This window comes from Microchirus variegatus, assembly GCF_963457635.1.
Source record: "Microchirus variegatus genome assembly, chromosome: 21".
Taxonomy (NCBI): Eukaryota; Metazoa; Chordata; class Actinopteri; order Pleuronectiformes; family Soleidae; genus Microchirus; species Microchirus variegatus.
This window is the reverse complement of record NC_139822.1, coordinates 12,047,465-12,071,418: the sequence shown is the minus strand read 5'-3', so window position 1 is coordinate 12,071,418 and position 23,954 is coordinate 12,047,465. Positions and strand designations below refer to the sequence as shown.

Genomic DNA, 23,954 nt, shown 5'->3' with positions numbered 1-23,954 from the left:
ACGCAAAATACACACACACACACACACACACAGGCACCACAAATCCATACGGACACTCGGGCCTTGTCGCGTTCTAACGAGGGTCATTTCTGGCCGGGCGAGCTGAAACATCTTCCATCCTTATAAAAACATCCTCAGTTAGCCTGCAACCTTTTGTGCTAACACACTGATGAACGCTCACATTTTTTTGCTGTGCTGCGAATTTATTTCATTTACAACCTCATCGCCGGGGAAAAAGGAACAGATCGTTAAGAGAGAAAAAAAAAGACTCGGCAGTGTCGGCAGACAGGACGAGTAAAAGGTTGAGAATGTAAAAAGGTTCGGGTTAAGACGGTGAGAGTTGAGATGAATATGCGAAGAATTCTAACACTTTTTTTTTTGTGTGTGTGTGTTCGTATGCTGTTTCTTGCAGGGCTCGTTCGTGATGGTGCTCTGTATGGATAAGAAGCCGGGCCATGACAGAGGGCAACGTGGGTAAAGGAGAGATGCGACACCCAGCCCAGCATCACTACCACCTCTTCCTGGGCGGGGCCTTGCTGCTTCTCCTGGCCAGCTCAGCTCTGAGCTGCCCCGCCCGATGCGAGTGCTCTGCCCAAAGCAAGTCGGTCAGCTGCCACCGCAAGCGCCTGTCCACCATCCCCGAAGGCATCCCCATTGAGACGCGCGTCTTGGACCTCAGCAAGAACAAACTCCGCATCGTCACGCCGGACAACTTCTCCTCGTTCCAGCAGCTGGAGGACCTGGATCTCAGCGACAACCTCATCAGTGTGGTCGAGCCGGGCTCCTTCCGCTCTCAGCTCTCTCTCCGCTCACTCAGTTTCCGTAGTAATTCGATCCAGCTGGTTCCCGCTGGCGTGCTGTCAGGTCTGACCAACCTCTCCCATCTTGACCTCAGTCACAACCGACTGGTGGTTCTCTTGGATCATGCCTTCCAAGACCTGCGCAGGCTAACATCACTGGAGGTGGGCGACAATGAGCTAGTTTTCATCTCTCAGCGGGCCTTTATGGGATTACTTGGGCTCCAGATTCTGATCCTGGAACGTTCCAACCTGACAGTGGTCCCGACCGATGCTCTGGCACATCTGCACAATCTGGTGGAACTACGCATGCGCTACCTGAGCATCAGTTTTCTGAAGCCTTTCTCTTTTAAGAGGTTGTCTCATCTCCGCCGACTGGAGATTGATTACTGGCCCTGGCTAGACACGCTGCCTCCCCTCTCTCTGCATGGACTCAACCTCACAATGTTGTCTATAACCAACACTAACCTGTCTGCCTTCCCCGGCGCAGCACTGCGCAACCTGCCCTACCTCACACATCTTAACTTGTCCTACTGCCGCATCCAGCACATCCATCAGGGAGAACTGGGCCTCCTCCCGCATCTGCTGGAGCTCCGCCTCGAAGGGTCTCATCTTATTTCTATTGAGCCCCTTGCGTTCGTGGGCCTGAAATCTTTGCAACTGCTGGATGTCTCGCAGAACCGCCTGGACTCTCTGGAGAGGGGAGTGTTTTCCTCACCAGTCAGCCTTCGGAGGCTTTGTCTGGGAGGGAATCCATTAGTGTGTGACTGCAGGATGCTTTGGCTGCTCAATAGCCACAAGCCTCCCTCTCTTCAGATTCTGGATGTTCAGCCAGTGTGCAGTGCCCCCGAGCACCTTGTGGGGAAAACTCTGCGTGACCTCAAGGAGCCCCTCGTGTCCAGGTACATGACCTGCTCCAAACCGCGGATCGGACCGAACACGACACAACTGCTGATGGCCGACGAGGGTCAGCCCGCTCGCCTGAGCTGCATGGCCGAGGGAGCGCCGCGGCCCGCCGTTGTCTGGATTACACCTCACAGACGCTACATCACAGCCAAGAGCAGCGGTAGAGTGGAAGTCCGACCAGATGGTACCCTGGAGATCAAGGCTGCAGAGCTGCATGACAGCGGGGTGTACTTGTGTATTGCCAGTAACCCTGCTGGCAACGCTAGTCTGTCAGCCTCTTTAGCTGTGAAGAGCATGAGCACTGGGGACAGATCTCACTATAGCAACAGGAGCTCAAACTATCAGACAGACTCTAACAGCACATCGGGGAATGGGACCGTGCTATACAACATGACAGTCCCCATAGACATTAAGACTATCATTATATCTACAGCCATGGGCTGCCTGTCCTTCCTAGGTGTGGTCGTGTTCTGCTTCCTGCTTCTGTTCGCCTGGAGCCGAGGGAAAGGACGCCACAAGAACAACTTTGATATCGAATACGTCCCTCGCAAATCCAACGGCGCGGCGGCCGAGGTGACAGAAACAAGCGGCCCGAGACGGGTCAACATGAAAATGATTTGAAAATAACACGGGACACCTATGTCATCAACACGGTGCACACATATCAGTTGGAAAAAAAAGGAAAAAAAAAAAAGTGTTTTTTTTTCTATTGCACAGTGGATTTGTGACAAAACGAAAGTGGTGTAATTATTATAGTGGGTGTCAATTTGACGGTGATTTTCGTGACAAAAGTCGACCTGTGAATATAAAAGTGATGAAATGAAACTGTGGACGTGTTTATATGAAATAATGTTCTCATTACAGTACAATGAATATAAAACTATAACCAACATATCAATATGGGAGTGATTATAGTGCTGGGCATGTGTTTCAGTGGTGATGTGATGAGTAATGGTGTTGTCGACTCACCGTGACATCAAGGTGACCGGGGGGAGGGGGAGGGGGGGGGGGGGGAGGAAGCCACTGGGATCGAAAGGGAAGCGTCTTCGCGTGGCAGCAGAGCGATCATCGCCCCACGATATGTCGGGACGAAAAAATTGTCCGTTACCCATCTTAGCTGCAGTGTGAAAGGGGGGGGTGTGCTGTGTTTGTGTGTGTGCGCGCATGTGTGAGTGCGTCGGTGTGCGCATGTTGCATTTGTGTGTTTCTTTGTGCATGTGCACGCATTGCCTTTTCTCGTTGGACGGAACAATTAAAAACAAACGATGGGGGTGGGGGTGGGGGGGGGCTGGTCCAAAGCATTCTTTTCCCGGCCTTTGTTCTTGTTCGGTCATTGTAACAACAGTACTGTCGATGTTGAGTTTAAAAAAGGAAAAAAAAAAAAAAAAAAAAAATGGATGACCTACTGTATGTTTGTATGCACATTTATCATATTGACGAGAAATGCTGCATACATTTCGAAATGGGTCCATAATCCCACCGTTAAATGGGGGATTTTTCTAAACTCAAGGAAATGTTAACAGCATGGAGCTCACTTTACAACACTGCAAGACACTTTTCCAGAGGAATAATAGTTGTCAGCGGTGTTATTACTCTGGAAAGGCTTCCAGCTATAGAAATGGCATGTTAACCCCATTCTATAACATAGTAAATCATGGGCAGATTTTCCTGCCACACAAATCCCTTGATATGATATAAAACAGTCAGTGACCAGATGCAGCGGCAAAGATTTACTGGCCGGTTCCGTTTTTTAGACAAGACAAAGTTGAGCTCCATGGATTTATACGTTGAATTTCTCCCCTCTTGCGTTTTCCTTTGATCGCATCACTTCAAGCTACTGTGGGGCACCAAGGGGTTTGAGGAATTTATTATATGGTAATTTGAAAGTCGTAGTGGTAAGTTTTTTTGTTTGTTTGTTTCTCTCTTCTTTTTTTTTCTTTTTTCTCGACAATGTTTTCAATGTTTACGGGTGGGAGCTACATTTATGGTAATTATTTGTATTGCGGGGGATGTGGGTGTCAGACTTTTGTGATCTTGTTGTGATAAAGGTTGTATAGTCGTTTTCATATGACAAATTTATGGGTATATTTTCAAATTGAAATAAATCTTAATCATACCCCAAAGATTTGAGTTTTACTACTTTAAATTTTGTTTAGTGACTTCTCTGTAACTTATGTTTTAAATTATGTATGTATTTTACTATTATGGCTAATCATTACTTCTAATATGATATTTAAAAAAATGTCCCTAAAGTATTGACTTATATATATCTGTCCCTAAGTATTGTATTAATACAGTACAGTCCTGACTTTACCAACCTTGTCCTGACTTTTGCCTTTTATATTATGTCACGTAGTAAAGATTTTGTTGTATCCACTCAGTGGGTTTATGGCATTTTTCCTCATGTGGTCAGTATAATATGGGCAGCATTGAATTGGTCTGTTTATGTGTCCTTGGATTCTTGCAGTACAGCCGATTGTATGTGTCTTGTATGAAAGGGTTTAAGGGCTAATAAAAGAGGACAGGATTTATCTTTCCTATAGAAGTTACACACATTTATCATAGACTGTACATTTATTTATATTTATATATATATATATATATACAAAAAATGGACTTGGGGTGAATTCCAATTCCTTGCTTAACCCTCAATCTCAAAAGTGTGCACTCCCTCTAGTGCAAGTGCTGTCCCGATTCTCAGAAAAATTAAGTTGAGGGGCAAGTTTAAGGGCTGTATCGCCCTCAATATTGAGATTTTCCGAGACCACCCTTGGGAGCAAGGGCTACCCAGAATGCATTGCGTGTTTTCACATAAGAAAGATTGCGTCGAAAGCAGCGAGTACACTACAAATTAAGTATTTTCTTTGTTAAATGATCTTAGTTTAGGCCCATATTATGGATTACTGACGTCATTGTTGCGTAACGTTTATTTTTATTTTACGATCTTTTGTCAATAGCCGGCCGGTGCGGACAAGCGATCGTTTGCTATCGTTTACTTTTCAATAAGCCGTGGTGTGTGGTAACTGTCAGCTGAATATGTCCGTGGTTGTGGTATTTGTATGAGTATCATCTTATAACTAACTGACAACCTAATAACGTGACTGACAAACGGATCGTAATAAATAATCGTGACGTAAATGTGTTCTTTTTTGGAGTCGACAGACTGGACGCAGCTTTCGCGTTATTCTGCCCCCCACAGTCTGAAGACGTATCTGCATTTAAGGGGTGTCCCATTTCTAAGTGATAAAATAACCCTCAACACTTGGTTTTGAAGGCCAGTTAAGATTAAGGGTTGAGCTTGAGGGTGAAGATAGGAATTGGAATTGGCCCTTAGTCTTAGTGTAAAGTGGTGTGGAAATGCCTGAAACCTGTATTCTCCAGGTGGTGGCAAAAAAGAAATCGCTTTGTATGTAAGTCTTTGATTGATGTCATCAGTAAACATTTTTCCGAGGAGTTCATGGTCTTATTGCTAGTTTCAGGACCTATCCTATCCCGCATCATGATTTCCAATCCACATTCATTGGAGGCCGTTGGGGCAGCAGGATCAATCAGTACGATCCAGGCCTCGCTTCTTCCTGAGCCCCACCCTCCTCATCCAAATGCGGTCTCTTCTGTGTTGCTTCTCTTGAGAAAGGATCCTCGAAAGGTTGAATTTCGAGGATGTGACGTCATCAGTCAAAGGATCCTCGAAAGGTTGAATTTCGAGGATGTGACGTCATCAGTCAAAGGACTGTTGCACTTCAAATTCTACACATTTACAAGGATGCATGCTGTGTGTCCACAAGTACCCACAGTCCTTTGCGCATCCTTTTTTGGTCCTCTGTAAAAGCCGACTTGGAAGGATCCTTGACTTTGAGAAACACCACTTGTTTGTACACAATAGTGGATTCATAGAATCTAACAAATATTCATTATCTTGACAGGTTAAAATTGTTTTTTTTTAATATGTTTTTGTTGTTGTTGATTTACCAGCAAAATGTCCCATCAGCCTCAGCTCTATGGCTAATAAGCAATGTGATCAAATCATCATTTTATCAATTTACAAAATGCTAACTAGCTAGAAGAAAAATCTAAATCAAATTGATATCTGGTGTGACCACTCATTGCCTTCAAATCTGTAACGATTCTTATCGGTAAACTTGCACAAAGTCTTGTATTTTGTAGGACGAGAGTCAGTTTTTTTACTGAACCAATTCCACCAAACAGGTGCTGATGATCATCCCTCGCATATGTAGGTTGAAGCAGGGTCATTAAGTGAGCACAGAAACAGCTGTGTAGGAGGCTCCAAACTGAGTGAGGAACAGCCAGACTAAGTTTATCAGTTTGTACACCATCTCAAGGCTGAGTACAGACCCAAGGTAGTTCTACTCCATCAGAAAGGTCTCTCCCAGACAAAGATTTCAAAGCAGACAGGGGTTTCAAGCTCTTTTGAAGCGGAACAAAGAAAAGTTGAGGACCGTAGACACAGTGGTCGGCCAAGGAAACCCGATGTGGCAGATGTGGCCTTCAAAAATCTGAAGATGTTTCGCTGTGCCATCAGCTCAGAAGCGGCAGAAAGCTGAAGGACCATGGGTATAGAAATCTGGTCAGAAGTGGTCTTCATGGAAAAAAAAAAACAACAAGCTACTTAACTAAGAAATGTGGTGCAGAAAAAGGGCTCTGGACTGATGAGTCCAACAATTGCATCAGAAGGCAGTTTGTTTATCAAAGAGCTGGAGAGCAGTACGATAATGACTGCCTGTAGGCAACAGTGAAGCATGGTAGAGGTTCCTTGCAAGTCTGGAGCTGCATTTCTACAAATGGAGTTGGGGATTAATGGTGTCCTTAATGCGGAGGAGTACCAGCAGATACTTATCCATAATGCAATACCATGGGGGAGGCATCTGACCTTAGTTATCAGGGATGTTTGGAACAACCTACCTGCCGTGTTCCTTCAAATACTGAGTGCAAGAGTGTACCTATACCAAATATTGATTTATTCTGTTAGCTCACTCTGCATGTTGTAAGTTGGTAAGAAAAAGCAATTAGAATGTCCCATCGCATACTATTTAAATTACATATTCTTAAAGGACATATTTTTCACTATGAATACAACATAACATCTAGTCAAACACACACTATATGGACAAACCATTACACCAACAGGGAAGAGACTCTGCCAAATGCTGATTTCAAGTACATATAGAGTACTTTAATATGGAGTCCCCCTTTTGCAGCTATAACAGCTTCCACCACTTTTGTTTCTATGGGAATTTGTGTCCCATTCATTCTGTAGAGCATTTATGAGGTCAGGCACTGATGTTGGATGAGGAAAAGCCTGGCTCACCATCTCTGTTCCAGTTCATCCCAATGGTGCTTGATGGGGTTGAGGTCAGGGCTCTGTGAGGGACAGTCAAACTATATCTTTGGAGTCCTGGTTTTGTACACTGAGGCACAGCCATGTTGTGATAGAAAATGGGTCTTCCTCAAACTGTTGCCACAAAGTGTTAGAATTACCCTTCACTGGAGATAAACTTGTGAATTCAATACTTAACAGATGTGTCCAAATACTTGTATTTTAAAGTCCATATTAAAAATATCACTTTAAAAGTTCCTTATTATTTAAAATGAACTCTTTATTCATTTAAATTGTTATATTTGGGACTCTTTTGTGGTCCTCAGTCTAATTACAAGAGATAAAACACGTGATGTTGACTTCCGCGCTCACTGGCACGTGACAATGCGCTAAATTCCTGGAATTGTTGTCTCGTGGAGCTCCACTTTGTCCGTAAAACAGGTCCGTGAAAAGTTCCATTCTTGGCTCCACAGTGCAGCACAGAGTTCTACACAAACTTCCAGCCTCAGAGGATTTATCTGTCCAGTGGATGACATCAATGTCCCTGCTTGAGCCTGCAAATGATCACTTTTCCAAATGCTAACTGCTGTTAGCTCCCAGTAGCCTCTGTGGCTGACGTCATTTCCTGTCCCTTAAGTTTCGATTTCCTTTTTTTGTTCAGATACTACTAAACAGAGCGTTCTGAACAGGGCTGCTTTGGCAGGGTGATTGAACTGCTGTGGTGCTTCATCATTATGGTATTTTGACCAAAGCATGTCACAGACATGTTCATTAGGACACCAGGGGAACTAGTTTAACTTGGAGAAATATGGTATAATATGAGTCCTTTAATAAAAAATAAAAAAATACCAGTTACATCACAGATCTGGCTTTATAGGATTTTCCCTCAAAGTGTTTAATGTTTTGGTCCATCCTCTTGAGCTGTATCTGTTCAGTCTGGACAAACATCTAATATCTAATCGCAAACATCTGACAACGGAGACGAGAAACAGAGCGACTTCTGTAATATGAGGAGACAGCAAACGTAATATTCAACAATCAGTTCCAACTTAAACAATCAGTTTAATCAGAAAAAAAAAGGACATCGTCTTTTACGGATGCAGCCTCGGAGCTTGCGAGTCCTCCATTAGACTCTTCGGTGACAGAATGTTCCCTCACACTTAACGGAGGCTGTTATTTCTTATATTTAATCTGCGAGAGGTTACACACTATGTGAACCTTTGTGCCGTATACATCCACGTAAGTCTGGCTTTTCACTCGCCATGGCGTGTCAATTTATATATACGCTGCTATGGGCTATGCGTGCATCGCGGAAAACGACTCGTAACGGCTGCTTTCCTCACTGCCTCGGCTGACAAACAGATAAAAGCAAACGCTAATTTGGCAGAGTTTCCTTTCTTCCAGACAGCACTTGACGTTATCAAGACATAGCGTTACGTGTGGAAAGCTCACTCGGAATATTCCCGGCTGTTAATGTAACGTTACGAAGAATGGATCAAAGTCTTTTATTATATTTGTTACAGTTTCCCCTTCTGTTGAGGACGTGCTGTAATCAGTGGTGAGGAAATGTAATGAATCTATTTCTGTCTAGTTTTCGACACACAGTGGGACTTCTGAATCATGATAGGAGTCTGCATAAGTGCTTAACAGTGGGACATCTATTTTAAAACCTGAAAAAATATTCCCCTGCTCAGTGATCCTGCAAAGATCCGCACATAATAAACTTTGTTGTGCATCTTTGATTTCATTCTGAAAGCATTTGCAGCGGTATATATATGTATATATATACGACTCTGGCACTAAAAGTGAATTAAATTGCTGAGCTGTGTGTGTTCGATGGCACTCGAGCAGCAGTAGTTTTCACGCTCGGGCACAAGTAAATGAATAATTTCATCCGTCATATAAGGGAGCTTCAAAGAATCTAAAGAACCCGTCTCACACTTGCAGCCGCATCAAAGCGAGCGAGTCAGAGTCAGAGTCGAGGAGCCTGTGTTGCAACATCGGTGTTGAGCCTCACTCGCTTTCCCTTTCATTTTATGTTAAGCTAAAGCTAAAGCTTCACCACACCTGAGGTCCAGCTTTACAATGAGATTTTTTGACTTGCTGGCCAGTAATTTGTCCCACTTTTATTTGTATTTTTTTTTTTGCAGTGGAGGTTAGAAAAAGTTCATCAAGACGAACTCGTGTTTTCTACCTCTAAAAACATTCATCAGGCTGAAACTAAGTAATTATGCTGTGAGTCCAATATAGATAAAGGGATAAATGATGCAGCCTTTATCTCGCTGATAGATTTACCATCCGTCAGCACAATTGAGGCTGCTGGGATTTGTGTTTAGAGAGGGTTTTAGAGTCCTGGGGAAGGAATTAAGATAATGCATTTAGAGGAAGAAAAAAAACATTGGTGAGATGTGAGTTGAATGTCTGTAACAATCAGACCTTCACCAATTGAGTTCACGCAATGCTAATTAATCCAATCGGCTCCTCTTGACTCTCTGTTTCTCTTACTAAAGCAGTTTTTTTGTTCCTGAGTCAGTGGCGACCAACAGGGCAGGCATAGCAGGCAAATTTTGGGGCTCCAAAGAAAAGGGGGCCCCCATAAAGCCACCTAATATGCAGCTCACCACCAAACCCCCTTAATGGGGCCCCACTATACACTCTTAGAAATAAAAGTGTTAAGTAGAACCATATCAGGTTCTTCGACTTGTCCTCATAGGAGAACCGTTTTTGGCTCCAGGTAGAACTTTTTTTTTATAAAGGTTCCACCCGGAACCATTTTGGACCCAATAACCGTTTTAAAACCCTTCATTCAGGAAAGGGGTTTAAAAGGGTTCTCTGGATCAAAATGGTTCTTACTGGAACCATAAGTGTTACCAAGAACCCTTCCCCGAAGAAAGGTGTTTTTCAGAAGCAAATGGTTCCAGCTGCTACATCAAAAACACCTTAATGGGGCCTCTTTCTGAGTGGTGGGATCAGTGAGAAAAGGTCAAAACACACTGACACATGAGCCATGTCTCAGACCGACCTGTGAGTGGCAGTAATGAGCCCAGAGCTTATTAGCCTGGGGGCCCCCCAGAGTCTAGGATCGCCTCTGAGTGATGCATTTTAAGTTACATCTACCTAAGTAGGTGAAGTGGAAGAAGCACACAGCGCAAGTAAAACGAGGCGGTTTCAAAAAGCAGCACTAAGGCTAAAATCACGAGAGAGAGGCACCATTTTTACAGACACCATAATTTAGACCAAGAGTTCCATTTACGTGAAAGGTAAAGTCTACGTTTGGCTGCATATTTCTTTTCCTAAACTGACCTGAGGCTAAGAGAGTTGTAACTGAGCCCAACATAAACCCAACAGGGATTCTGTTCTATTTCCAAACCCGACCTGAACTTGACAGTTAATAAAAAGCCGTATCACTGAGTTTGGGTTGCACATCTTTCAACCCAGTCTGATAATGGATGTGATTGAACTTGGGTCGTGACATTTTATAGTTTATAATAAAGCGAAAGAAGAGTGACGATGAAGAATGATTTTGTTCCCCATTTCTCATCAACATCATATAAAATCATATTCCAAACCAGCCTTTGTTTAGTAAGACTTAACACTTACTAAAATGTTGCTTTTCTGTGCACTCTTTTCTGCCTTTTATGTGTTACCAGACACTATCACTGCTACATATCACTTTCTGGATCCTGCGGACACTGTTGCTGGTTTGATGCAGGATTCACAGTAACCCCCAAATCGATAAAAAGTATTGGAATTTGGTGCAGTGGCTCTTTCTGGTGCCCTGGGACTGGCTGATGATGTGCAGACGATAATGAAAGGTCAGTCACTAATCGAGCTGGACCTGCAGCTGAGGCAGGTTCATGCCACGCTGGACCCCCAGAAGGCCCTCAGAGAGGAGCTGTAAAAGTGTAGTGTTATTGCCTGGTTTTGATGGTGCTGGTGTTGTAATAGAAGCTGCTGCTGCTCGAGAGCCACAGAGTTGATCTAATTCTCCTCAGACCATCCATCAACACAGGTGCCATCCATAAACTTCTCCTCACATATAATAAAAATGACAATAGAAAACATGCATACACGCAAAGACATTAAATACACAGTGTGAGCTCAGAACTGAGAAACAAAAGAAACCATGCAAGCAAGATAAAAGCAATTCGGAAACGCACGTTTCTTGACGGATTTAATTGGAGGAGAGAGAAAAAACAAACACATTCAGACCAGAAGTAATCATCCACCTAATGGTGCAAAACATGGACAAGTGAAGCAGATGGTTCTGCTGTTTTATAATTGTGTTTACAGCCTATAAAAGTGCAGCTTGGCATTTTTTTTACTGTGTTGGAAGTTTCTCGGTCTGAAGCATCCAGTGATTGATCTCTGCAGCTGTGGATTTCAGAAGCGAGCATCATTTTTGAGAACGAGATGAAAACATTGCCTTCGCTTTGATGCGACGTTTGAAAGGCAAAAATAACGCGTTCGTGGTAAAGTTAAAAAATACATGTGGAAACAATGCAACACTTATTTACAGGGAGGAAATGTGCTATTTCAACTGTTGGTCCAGTTGGCGAGTTGGAGCTAATGAGCCATTTGAAATTACAGAGAAATTACAAAAAATTAGTTGTTGTTTTACTATGTGTATATAGTTTTTTAAAAGCTATTTACAGTATTGTATTGTTCTTTACATTTATAGTTTCACATACTTTTTAATTACAAGGTTTTTCCATGTTATTTCATTCATTTCAGGAAAAAAACTTTTTTTGAATTCATACATTTTTCGTTATAACGTATAACATAATGGTGATGAACACTGATTGGAAGGGCCCGCTGGGAATTTTTGCTTAGCGCCCCTACAGACTCTAGAATCGCCTCTGGAGACCTGAAATGCTACTTTAAAAAAACAATGATGTCATATTCCCACCTCTTTTTTGCACCGGCATTCACTTCTTGTGTTTGGAGATTGTGCGATAGTGTTCTCAACTACTTTCAAAGAAAACTAACCAAAGTTCTGAAAATATCACGAGAACACGTCCTGTCTATAGCAATTTCACACACGGGGGGGGTGAAAGGAAAAAAAAAAGAGGTGAAACTGAATCGTAAAAGGGGGGAGAAAACAAAACCTATTCTCACAGACACTATTTTCACTTGAATGAACAATACAGTGATTGTTCTGCACACGGTCAGCTGCACTGCACATCCACAACTCGTTCCTGTCTGTGACGCAGTGTCTTACTTTAGAAAGTAATTAAGGGTTATGCCAGAAAGTCGCTAGATTTTTCACTTTTTGTGAAGAAAAAAAGTTGCAGAACGTCTGTAAATTGGCTAAATATAAGTAATATAAGTTGTCAACACTTGCTTGGTGCTACCAGTATGTGTAAGTTGAACACATGCTAACTTACACAAGTAAAGAAGTGACACAAAAGCTTTCAGTTAGCCACAATTAGCTTTCTTTCGTGGCAGCCATTTTGAGATTTACACTGGTGGATATGCACAGGTGTAAATAATCAACTGAAAGATTAAATGTAAAAGTAAGTAAAGAAAAGACAAAACAAAGAGCTATATTAGCCACAATTAGCCTTCTTTCACAACAGTCATTTTGTAGGCTGTAATGGCAAATTCAATTTCTTTGTCTCAGAAGCGAGAGCCTTTTCTAACACAAGATACCAGGTCCTTTTGTGTATTGTGTATTGAATATTGTGTAACTAGGACGTCTGAACTTGCACCTTCCTACAACATCCGCAGGGAGTCGGCTCCCCGATAGCTACAGTAGAAAAAGAGGTGTGAAAACACAGCCTGGAAAGGTAGACTCTTTGTCTATTGGAGGAATGCGAAAGGGGAGTTGCTCAGGTATAAAAAAATCTTAATTCATGCCGTAATAGAAGTAGAATAAGGTTATGTAGAATAAAGTGTTAATAAGTGCTTAATGATTACTGATAAAGGGCTAGTATGTTACTAATATATATTACTCAGCGCCTAGTTAATGGTAAATATGTGTTCTCTAATCTAAATTGTTACCTGCTGTTTTCGCGACTTTCTGTCACTTGCATAACTACATAACATCAAAATGCATTTCAATATAAAATACCAAATATCCAACAAGTAAATGTATCAAAAGTAAACTACAAAATACAGCAGCCAAACCCTGCATCTAAATAAAATATTGTATTTGTGTATTTTCAAAATACTAAAAATGAAACTTCACCCCAAGTGATTTTGAGGCAGAAAATCAACCTTTAGGAGCTGCAATTACCTTTTGGCAAGTGGAAATGTACATTTTATAGGTTGTATTTTGCCCCTTAAGGGTATTTCAGGGTATTCAATAAATATATAAATATTACCCTAATGCCTGAACCAAGTGATTTTGAAGCAGAACAAAAATCATATGTCTTTTGAGCATTATGTATTAGAAATACTCCCCATCCATGACTGTGTGTTCAATTATACTTTAAAATACACATACTGTATATACAGATGATGGAAATATTATTTATGACATAGTGCCACTATTAAAAATATATATATATATATATATATATATTTTCAAGATGAAATCCAGTTGTTTCAAACCGATACTGATTTAACCCTGCACTGGTCAAAGTGGAGCAGCTCGTCTAACCTCTGTGGAACATTAAAACACAGCTTATGGCGAGTGTCAGCGTTAGGGTACAGTGTGACAGATGGGCACAATAACAGCAAAGAAGCATCACACCAGTAGTCGACCTATGGGGTGTGTGGATTGACTGGCTATGTTGTTCAAAAGCTCAGGGGGGTAAAAAAAAAAAAAAAGAAGGAAAAAAGCTTGAACGTGAGTTGTATTAGCCCTGGACTGTGCTTTTATGAAGGCCCCCGCAGAACGTGACATTACAGCTGGGTGCCCGGAGCCATGTGGTGTGATTTGTGCTGAAGCCACAGAGAATTAGAGTAACATTAGGGATGTCCTCCGGGCTTCACTCTCACGCTGCATGAACACTGGCCCTGCAGGAGTGTTCCAGCTCAATACTGAGCAGCACCTTAGAATTGTGCTTCGATAAAATCTCCACGGCACTTTTGTGGGATCAGTGAGGAAGACAGACATGTCATATACATGTCAGTGTCTCTCATCAGTGCCTGCTAATTCACCTTTTCCTCGATCGATGATTATGAATGATTAATTTGCGAGTTATGACTCGGTGCCCCGTTTCCTCCCGTGGACACTAAATCACGGAGGAAGAAAGGCAAAGCTAGGTGCTGATTAATTCAAACATTAATTCTCCTTACAACAAGCCTCCCAGTCAGCTTTAAATAGACCCCATTGTTCAACTGAAATTTGCTCTCCCACAAGGCGCTGTCATCTTGTCACGGCTCTGTTCTTGTCAGCGAGTAAATCTGGTGCGTTCTTGGAGGACTGGCCAAAGGCAGCTCGATTTACACCGGTATCACAAATCTATTTAAACGATGATGATGCGTGATGTCTGCTGACATCTACGGAGCCCCCGAAGTGACATGAGAAAAAAAAAAAAAAATGACTGAAAGAAAAAATAATTAGAAATCTCAAGTTTCCCAAAAAAAAACTTGAGTGTGTTTATCTGTTTGTGTGTTTACAGATACGTGTGTTGCAATAATCCCACAAACGTAATACACTCTCTCTCTCTCACTCTCACCACTGTCCATGGTGCTGAACCAAAGAAGCCCTGAAAAATGGTGCAATTGAAAATGTTTGAGCGGCTGGCAGTCAAAAGAAAATCGAGATCTCGACTTTGAAACTCGAGATCTCAAGTTTCCAAAAAAAATATGAATTTTTTATTTCTTTTTTCTTTTTTTCATATTTTTTGGAACTCCAGTTTCAAAGTCGAGATCTTGAGTTTCCAAAAAATTATGAAAAAAAAATGGGATTAAAAAAAAAAAAAAACTTGAGATTTCAATTTTTTTTTTTTTCGTCATTTTTCTCATGTCACTTCGGGGGCTCCGTAGACATCTGCTTCTACTAAGGTTAAAAAAATGCAAGAAATACCCGCGCATGTGATGGAGCATCCGTCCTTTTTCTTAAGCTGCGTGTCAGCCAGCAGTCAAAGGGATGAAGCAGCAGTCAGCACCTTTACCAAATGAAGAGGTCACGGCCCTGCTTAGAGGGTCAGGAGAGCTAATTAGACAGAATGAATGAAGGGGGGACCTGAGGGGCTGAACGCAATTACCAACAGAGTGAAAGGCATAAGTAGAGGAGATAAACCCGTGAGATATTGGCTGATGAAAGTTTAAACATTTTTATAACTTTAAGCCCTGAAACACCTGAAGTAAAAAAAAATCAAATATATGCAGCGCACTCTTACTATAAAGCTTGGAGATATAGCAGGAGGCTCACCTCACAAAGAGCTGCTGGCTCATTACCACACAGCACAGCACGGATAATCATTAATGCATCAGAGTTAGTTACAGAAGGCGATGAGTGTGCCTGCCGTCTGCCGGGGGGGGGGATTTGTGGACAATATGACGTCGCCGACGACTGCGAGTTAATTTTGTCCAACTGCCAAATGAAATGATGGGTTAAAGTGAATCAGGGTAACGAGGATCACTCGCTCCTAAATACATACGCGTATCCCCGCCGCAGCAGGTGCTTGAGAGCGAGTTGCACCGAGCACCCAGATGAAAGAACGCCACTTCCAGCACGTCTGAAGAGAGACACGCTGCCTGAATAATTGCAGCGTGTTCAGCTCTTTTCCTCCCCCCCCAAAAAAAGGCAGCGATGAGCAGAATAAGTAGCAGTGCTACATGTTTCATGCTGTCTGTTTGATTGTTTGATCTGGAATAAAAGATGCACGGGGAAACCCACGCGGCTGCCTCGGCTTGGCCCGCTTCCAAAGACTGTCACTGTTTGGAAACAACTGGGGAGTCCCTTAATGTCTTGGCAGTGTATAAGAAGGATGTCTGGAGGGATTTAACTCTGCAGAAATGAGACTGGGGTTGACACAGAGCAGACTGAAGGCGCGATGGTAATAAGAGCACACAGGGCACAAATGAGTCCCGAAGGAAAAATGTCAACATGCACAGTAAAGGTGTTCATACAAGTACATCAGGTTCTCCTGGATGTGAGATAATTCACATTTGCAAAACAAGAAAGCAAACAAATATCTTGTCACAGGAGAATCCAGACAATTCTATAAATCGAGTTTTTTGTTTGTTTTTGTTGCATTCTGAGACCTAATAAACTACTAAAGCTGCTTTCAGACATGCACTAAACTCTGGTTTAAGTTGCAGTGCATAACTTTTGGTCATTTTTGTTGCTGCTGTTGTTGATGTTATTATTCTGGCCCCAGTTTGGTCTCCGTGAACAGAGATGATTGGTATGCTGCGTACTTCATCTGAAAACGGGCTCTGTCAAACATTACTACCAAACCTGAGTGATGGAGCGCTGGTATTTATACACCAGCATTGAAGGGAACAGATGGGGGCAAAAAGTCTTATCTCATCAGACTGCTGCAGGACCAGGTTTTTGGTGCAGTGGAATTCACTTCCAAAACTTTTCCTGCACGTCTGTTTGCTGTCACCTCACTTAGAGCACAATGTTGCTGTTGGCTCCTGTGTGCAGTGCAGTGTTGCTGAGATTTAAACCACACTTTACTGAGAAACACAAGGGGATTTGTGTGGAGGTGATATACTTAATCAGCATTGTGTGCAACACTTTTGACAGTGGTTTAAATGATACATGAGACCATATTTCTATAAGTTAACCTAGTTCCCTGGTGTCTTAATGAACATGTCTGTGACATGCTTTGGTCAAAATACCTTCAGGATGAAGCACCATAGCAGTTCAATCACCCTGCCAAAACAGCCCATGAAACTCCTCTGAGGCTGGAAGTTTGTGTAGAACTCTGTGCTGCACTGTGCAACCAAAAATAGAACACTTTGCATACTTCCGCTCTTCAGGATACTATTGCCCTCACCTGCACTCTCGTGTTTTTTAGGGACAAAGCGGAGATCTGCGAGACAACAATTCCACGAATGTGTCACTGTGACGTAGCAATGAGTACGGAAGTCAACAACGCGTGTTTTATCTCCTGTACTTAGACTGAGGCGGACCACAAAAACATGAGTAAGTCATCTTTTTTCACACTTTGCCTACTTATAGGGCCTCCAGAGTCCCAAATATAAGTATTAAAATGATTAAAAAGTTGATTTTGCATAATATGTATATGTATATAATATGATTGCAACAATTGGGGGCTCACCTGGGGATCGTCTTTTACAAGAGGTCCGGGGTTTAAATCCCACACAAGCCCCCAGTTGTTACAATCAGGCCAAGGGGAAATAACCTAATCGTAACAGGAGTAATGAGACTCCCTCTTCCCAACAACCAAAAACACACCAGCGACACAAAACAAGCACAAAATGTCTGCTGGCAATCTGTCTGTGAGTGGTTCAAGGGAAGTCCACTCACAGCTGGGATGATCAGGCCTCTTATACTGGAAGCATTTCTGTGCACGACCAATAAGCTCCCAGGATCCACTCGCACACGTCATCCAAACAAGCATGCCCACCTTCAACTCATCTCACGCTCACATGCAGACACACATACACGGGCAAAACAATGGCACGACCCTGCGGTCGTAACAGTGTGAGTGCCCGCTGCTGCAGCACATCAGGACAGATCAGAGCAGATAAATATGAGGCATTGTATTCATTTTGTCAAACACAGGGGAAAAAAAAGGTTTTGACCCAAATAAAGGCCTACAGATTTTCTCAATAAAGTAGCTGACAGCCAGTGTATAGGAAGCACTTTAACTGGAATAAAAGATCAGGATGGGGTGATTGGAGTTGACTGCCAATCTCCAAGCTGTTAAAGTGGAACCATGCAGGATTTGTACCCTAATTTTACAGATACGGAGTCCATTTAACATCAATGGTTAAATGAGATTGGGGATGTCTCCACTTCCCCAACCATCTGTTAAGCCTGCCCCACACGAGAGCATAATTGGCTCGATTTCAGTCGCGATCTGGCCCTTCCGAATATCGTGGGTGCTTCCGATTTTAGGCTGATTTGAGCCAACTATTGTGCCAAATTATCCTACGTCATTGGACACATCAGAGTCTCCTTGATTTCAAATTGTAAGTGTTTAACATGTTTGATATTAACGACTGAACAGTGATTGGGGGCATGAGCAGAACCCCACAATAGGAGTTGACCTGTGTAATGGTACATTCAGTTTCTCTGTCTCAGAGCTACATTTGCCCATCACCCATACCCAGTACAGAATACCAGGTCCTTTGTATATAGTGTATTGTATGTAGTGTATTGTGTCTAGCCTGCACCTTCCTGCAGCACCAGTAGGGAGCCAGCTCCCCGATACCTAAAGTAGACAAATAGGTGTGAAAGCGCCGACTGAAGGTAGAGTCTCTTTGTCTATTGGAGGAATGCTCAGGCATAAATGTGGAGTGTTCACTTTGCTCGGGGTCTTTTCTCCAGCAAGGATCACTCCTGTGAAGATTGACCTTTTCCTTGCAACGAAAATAAAACCTTGTCGGCCGGCAGAAGTTCTCTATTTCATTCTTCACCAGCAGCAGAGAAATTTCCACAACACCGGGAAACGGATGTTGCATACTGTTGTTTAAAACCATACTTTGTACAAGTCATGTTGTTTCCGTCTTCTCAGCCACGACTGCATCCACAGATTTTTGCATTTGGCAGCTCTAAACATCGCACACACTACAGCTATTACTGTAAATAAGGATGCCGACAGTCAGCCTCCATGTCTGTGTAAATCACGTGAGTCTCTGTGAGATCCAAAATCCCTGGAATCTCCTCCCTGCAAATTGTTTGGTTAAGTTTGTGGACCTGCGTCTTTACTGCGTGATCCAGTCTGTGCTTTCTAAGGATTACAGTAAAACATTGAAAATCAGTTACATCGGTTGCCTTACATTTTCAAAATCAAGTCAGATTTGAAAATCAGCCCCTCACCTGGATCTTCTTGGAGATCTCCTGCTGTTGTGAGAATGTTTCACCCTGAGGAGTTTGTCAGATTTGAATGGCAAATTCAGAGCGAGAATGTTTCGGACACAAATCACCTGCAGTTTATGTCTCAAAAAAATGACTTGAGTGTTTTCTTTTTCCATCAGTAGAGCACCTATATGCCTTCACACCTCAGTTGTATGTATTGTCACTGAACATTGATTGGAATGAAAATGCATCACATCATCCAGAAATGGCTTTTTATTCACACATATACCGGGGTGATGGAAACAAAACCATTGAAAACTGCAGCGTTGCTACTTGTTGTTGTTTTTGGACGGCAATGGGATTAGTGTTAGTGTTAGAAAGAAAAACGTATAGATAAATAAATACAAAAGCGGCGTACAGATTTGCAGTGGATTCTACGCCTGACTGCACAAGCCTGAGCTCTGAGTAAAGCAGCCCCAGCACTTGCCACTGGCACTTAGGCACAGGGAATTGGAAAACAAGTTCAAAGAGATTGAGGAGGCTTTGGTGTTGGACCAAGAAAACCTGCGAGACAAAGAAAAAAAAGCTCAGAAAACAGCAGATAGATAGATAGATAGATAGATAGATAGATAGATAGATAGATAGATAGATAGATAGATAGATAGATAGATAGATAGATAGATAGATAGATAGATAGATAGATAGATAGATAGATAGATAGATAGATAGATAGATAGATAGATAGTCAGAAAACTGAGTTTTTGGTCTTTGCTGCTATAATCTGTCTGTTAGAAATAGTGCTGTCTGTCAAGTGGCTGGTGGATTTCACTTAATGGCCAAATCGTAACAGGTCACAAGTTCAGTTCCTACCTGACCACACCATTTACCGCGTGTTATTCTCCTGCGTGCTCACCCCGTTACCTGTCTCTCCTCACTATCTCTATCACAAAAACCTAAATATGATAATATTATGAAGGAATTGCGATTGGTCTGCAGCAAATCCTCTGAAAAATAGTCGACACTTTTGGCCTTTTTGTGTTACAGTCCTATATATTGGTCCTCTTGCTGAATTTGTTGTGTCATTCTGTAATACTTAAAGCGGCGGGGAGTCGTGACGAAGCTATTTTTAAACATTGAGTAGCAGTGCATCCACCGTTCCAGAGGGGGGAGCTGCGCTTCTGAGAGCTGGTGCGCTAATTACGTTACTTCCAGGTATTGGCCAATCACATGACAGTTGGGAAAGCTCTACGCTGGCTGGCCGATCACAACACAGTCTGTCTTCTGGGTGTGAGATTTCAGTCTGAAACAGCGCGACTGACGAGAGCTTCAGTGAGGAGAGATTTCTATCGGCTCATTTACAGCAACTAGGAGGTTTTTGACCATAAAAACAAGTTAATGTATGTAAGTAGACCTCCATAACTCACATATATGTGTGATAGGACCACTCTATGGGAGCTTTAAGGGGGTTTATTGGCAGAAACATACTTTCCAAACAGTATGTGTATAAGTGCTTTAGAATAACATCAAAAATCTTGTTTGGTTTTCATAGCCCTAAAACAGATCTAATATGTACTTTAGGTAAGGGGTTTGTTTCTACAGCAGCCTGAGTCAGTAAGTCAGTAAAGTTTATTTATATAGCGCTTTTCTGCTGTACAATCATAAATAAAATGCTACAGGAACTACTACAAGGAAAATAAGACCACATACTACGCACAGTTGGCATAAACCAGCTCAAATCAACCCCAAGTAAAAGTCTGTCTAGTTTTCAGCAACTTCTTAAAAGAGTCCATGCCGCGCAGGAGGAGGCTTACTACACAAATGCAGAAAAATGGTTCCACCCGCATGGACCTGATGCATAATCCAACAAAGACAACAGAGAGAGTGGGAAAGCGAAAGAGGGGATAGAGTTGTGCAAGAAAGAGGGAGAGTGTTTACATCTTTTTTTTTTTGCCTTGTTAAGGCTGCTGTAGTTCTCCGACACTTTTGGGAACGCAACGGGTGAGGAGAGGGGGGTCCTCTGTTTTTTGTACAAACCTTTAAACCTCACGCATTCTAAAGAACCACCACCCTCTGACCTTGGCAACATTCAAAAAGACCAGGTTTTTTTTTTTAGCAATCTACCATCTACCAATCATTCTTCTGCCCATCATTTATTCACCCAACCACTTGCCAAGTCATCCAGTGAATATCTGAGGCGTTACAAGGTCAAACAACTCGCCACCGTATCAGACTGAGTCATGCCTAATTGGACAAGCTGCAATTGCTCTGGCAAGGTATTCGGCAAGCCAGGAGTTGGTGAGCATGCATATTTTACCCTCAGTGTTAGCAACTTTTCTCTCAGCAGTGTGGAATACACTGGAGAAATCACACAATGGGATTCTCGCAGTGCGACCGGTTCCACCCAGATGCGAGATGACGGCATCGTGCCGTCCTCCACCTGCCGCTGGGTTGATGAAGAGAACTTTGACTTTGACTTTGTCAAAGATTTCAGTCAATGTCACAAGTATATGCTTTAATAGACACTTTAAAGGGCTCCTGAGCTACAATTGCAGTTGTATGTGAGCAATCTATGAATAAAGAATGAGGGTTTTTTTTTGTATTTGATGTGAAATTACAGCCTCACTGTTTCCACTTGCATGAGTGAGTTCAGGACTAATGGCAGCTTTGAAATTAGCACGTCCACGTCCTTGTCATCACGCGTCAGCCCACTCAGTCAGAGAACATGAGCAAACGTTAGCCGCAGATGCTCAGCTTTGCATACCAATGCGTTATTTGCGTAAGAGGTTTCGAGCGGCACGATCAACAAATGATATAATCGTGGGAAAAGTGGCGACGCAGAGTCAGGTGTTTGAAGGACTCACAGCTCGTGACATGGCAAATAAAGCACGACGGGCATATGTGAGGCATGAAATCCCCCCACACAAACACAGACTGGACAGTAACGGGTGTCTTTGAGCCTGGCCACCCTCCGTGCATGACTACCACAACAAATGCTCACATTGGCAGAGGCGATTCTAGAGTCTGTAGGGGCCCTAAGCAAAAATTCCCAGGGGGCCCTTCCAACCAGTGTTCATCACCATTATGTTATAAATAATCTGACACCAAAAAATGTATGAGTTCAAAATATTATTTTTTTCCGAAATGAATGAAATAACATTGAAAAACCTTGTAATTAAAAAGTATGTGAAAATATAAATGTAAAGAACAAAGTACCGTAAATAGCTTCAAAAACACTGTAAAGAACCCACATTTTAAAGCAATATAAATATATGTAAATGTAATGTAATGTAAAGAACAATAAAATACTGTAAATAACTGAAAAAAACATATAAACTGAGTAAAAAAGATATGCATTACACTGTAAAAAATCCTCTTAATTTTCCAACTTGCAGAACAATAACTTCACACAGGTTAAAGTGAGTTGGGGCCCCTTTAGGAGGGTTTCCTACTGAGATGTCATTGCAAATTGCCCATTGTTGTTTAAGAGGGACGGGGAGGCGGCTGGTCACTGCACATTTCAGTAAAAACAGCCCTCAGGCTCCGAGTGTCGGGGCCCGCCTATCGGCTCGGGGCCCCAAGCAGTTGCCTGCCTTGCCTGTTCACAAACTGCACCTCTGCATATTGGCATCAGGCAAAATAAAATAATAGACGCCCGTGTTTAACATGCAAATGGAAAGTCTCTTCTGTCGGAGGCGTGCATAAGAATTCTGTGTGCATGAGAAGCGGAAAGTGCAGAAATCAGAAGTGATGCATTAAAAATCAAAGAAGGTGTGAGCTGCCACACTGTTGTCACAGCTCATCGCTCTGATCCAGGCTTGCTCAAGGTGAACGATGTTTTAACTATTCAGATTGTCCACGCAGTAAAAAGAAATGGCTTTTATTCCTGTTCAAACTCAATCTGTGCAGGGGAAACGTCTTGGGTTCTCGAGCGTTAACTGACATTAAAACCCTCAGATACGTCGCAGTGACACTGTGCTAACTTTTGAGGCGCTCTGGCAGATTCCAGGAAATATAGACTTTAAGTGACAGTTGGAGTTTCTTGAAGTGAGGGTTCTATGAGGGACACTTACACATAATTAGGGTCTTACATAATGCTGACCGTACTCCACGTGCTCCCTGAGCTGAGAGGGAGAGGACAAGTTGACGCAAGCTGCAGTGAAATGATTTTAGAATTAGAATTAAGTTATTTTTGCACTCACACACCATTTAGTGATAGTGAATTCGACCTCTGCATGTAACCCGGTTTTTTTCCACAGCAGTAGTGAACCCTTGGTGGGAATAATACACAACCCCTTATATGGACATTCTGGGGGTGGGTGTTTATATGTCACATATTTAGGCTTTAAAGGTGCCATATGTAAGAATGTGGCCAAAAACAGTTACTACATTCAAATTCAAAATACCGAGGTCTTTTTGGTTTTGTTTTATGACAAAATTGGCAACCTGTGGTTGCTCGGCAGCTGAGACTCTACTGACTGCAATGATTGGTAGACGGCGGTAGGTGGCGCCACATGCCAAAACATGATTTCAAAACATAAACATGATTTGCAGTCTGCAAATATATTTTTTTCATGTAAATATTTTGGTTGTACTGTTGTTGTTGGTGAGTTCAGTTTGTTATATGAACATTATTCCTGAGTCTCTGTGACATATTAGGAGGATTTTATGGCCAATTGCTTTAGATCTATTATGTAATGCACCTTTAATTTTTTTGTCTTATGTGTTGTTGAGTCAAAGTCATGATTCATCTGAAATCGCATTTTTAGTAGCAATAATTGTCACAAAATAGACTGTTTTTCTTTTTTTTTGTTCATCAAAATCACGTGAACTTCAGGTATTCCAAATTTCACAAATTCAGTCCGATTTGAAACATTTTGAGTACTTTTGTTTACTACGGAAGCCCTAAGCGGTCATGGATTTTACTTTTTTTCATGCCCTGTTATCTCGTGATAACAGTGAAATAAATTAATTTGTTTTCACGAGAAAACAACCTTTGTTATATAGAGATAACGACATAATA

At 42.3% G+C, this 23,954-nt stretch overlaps 1 protein-coding gene across 1 annotated transcript; it reads left to right on the top strand.

The window, feature by feature from the left end:
- Positions 1 to 455: 455 nt before the first annotated feature.
- Positions 456 to 2,324, top strand: lingo2b (leucine rich repeat and Ig domain containing 2b; the record flags this gene model as incomplete). The annotated part of the gene is made up of 1 exon (XM_083908194.1): positions 456 to 2,324. The coding sequence occupies one exon, from the start codon at positions 456 to 458 to the stop codon at positions 2,322 to 2,324; it is 1,869 nt and encodes a 622-aa protein (XP_083764320.1).
- Between the last annotated feature and the right edge of the window lie 21,630 nt (positions 2,325 to 23,954).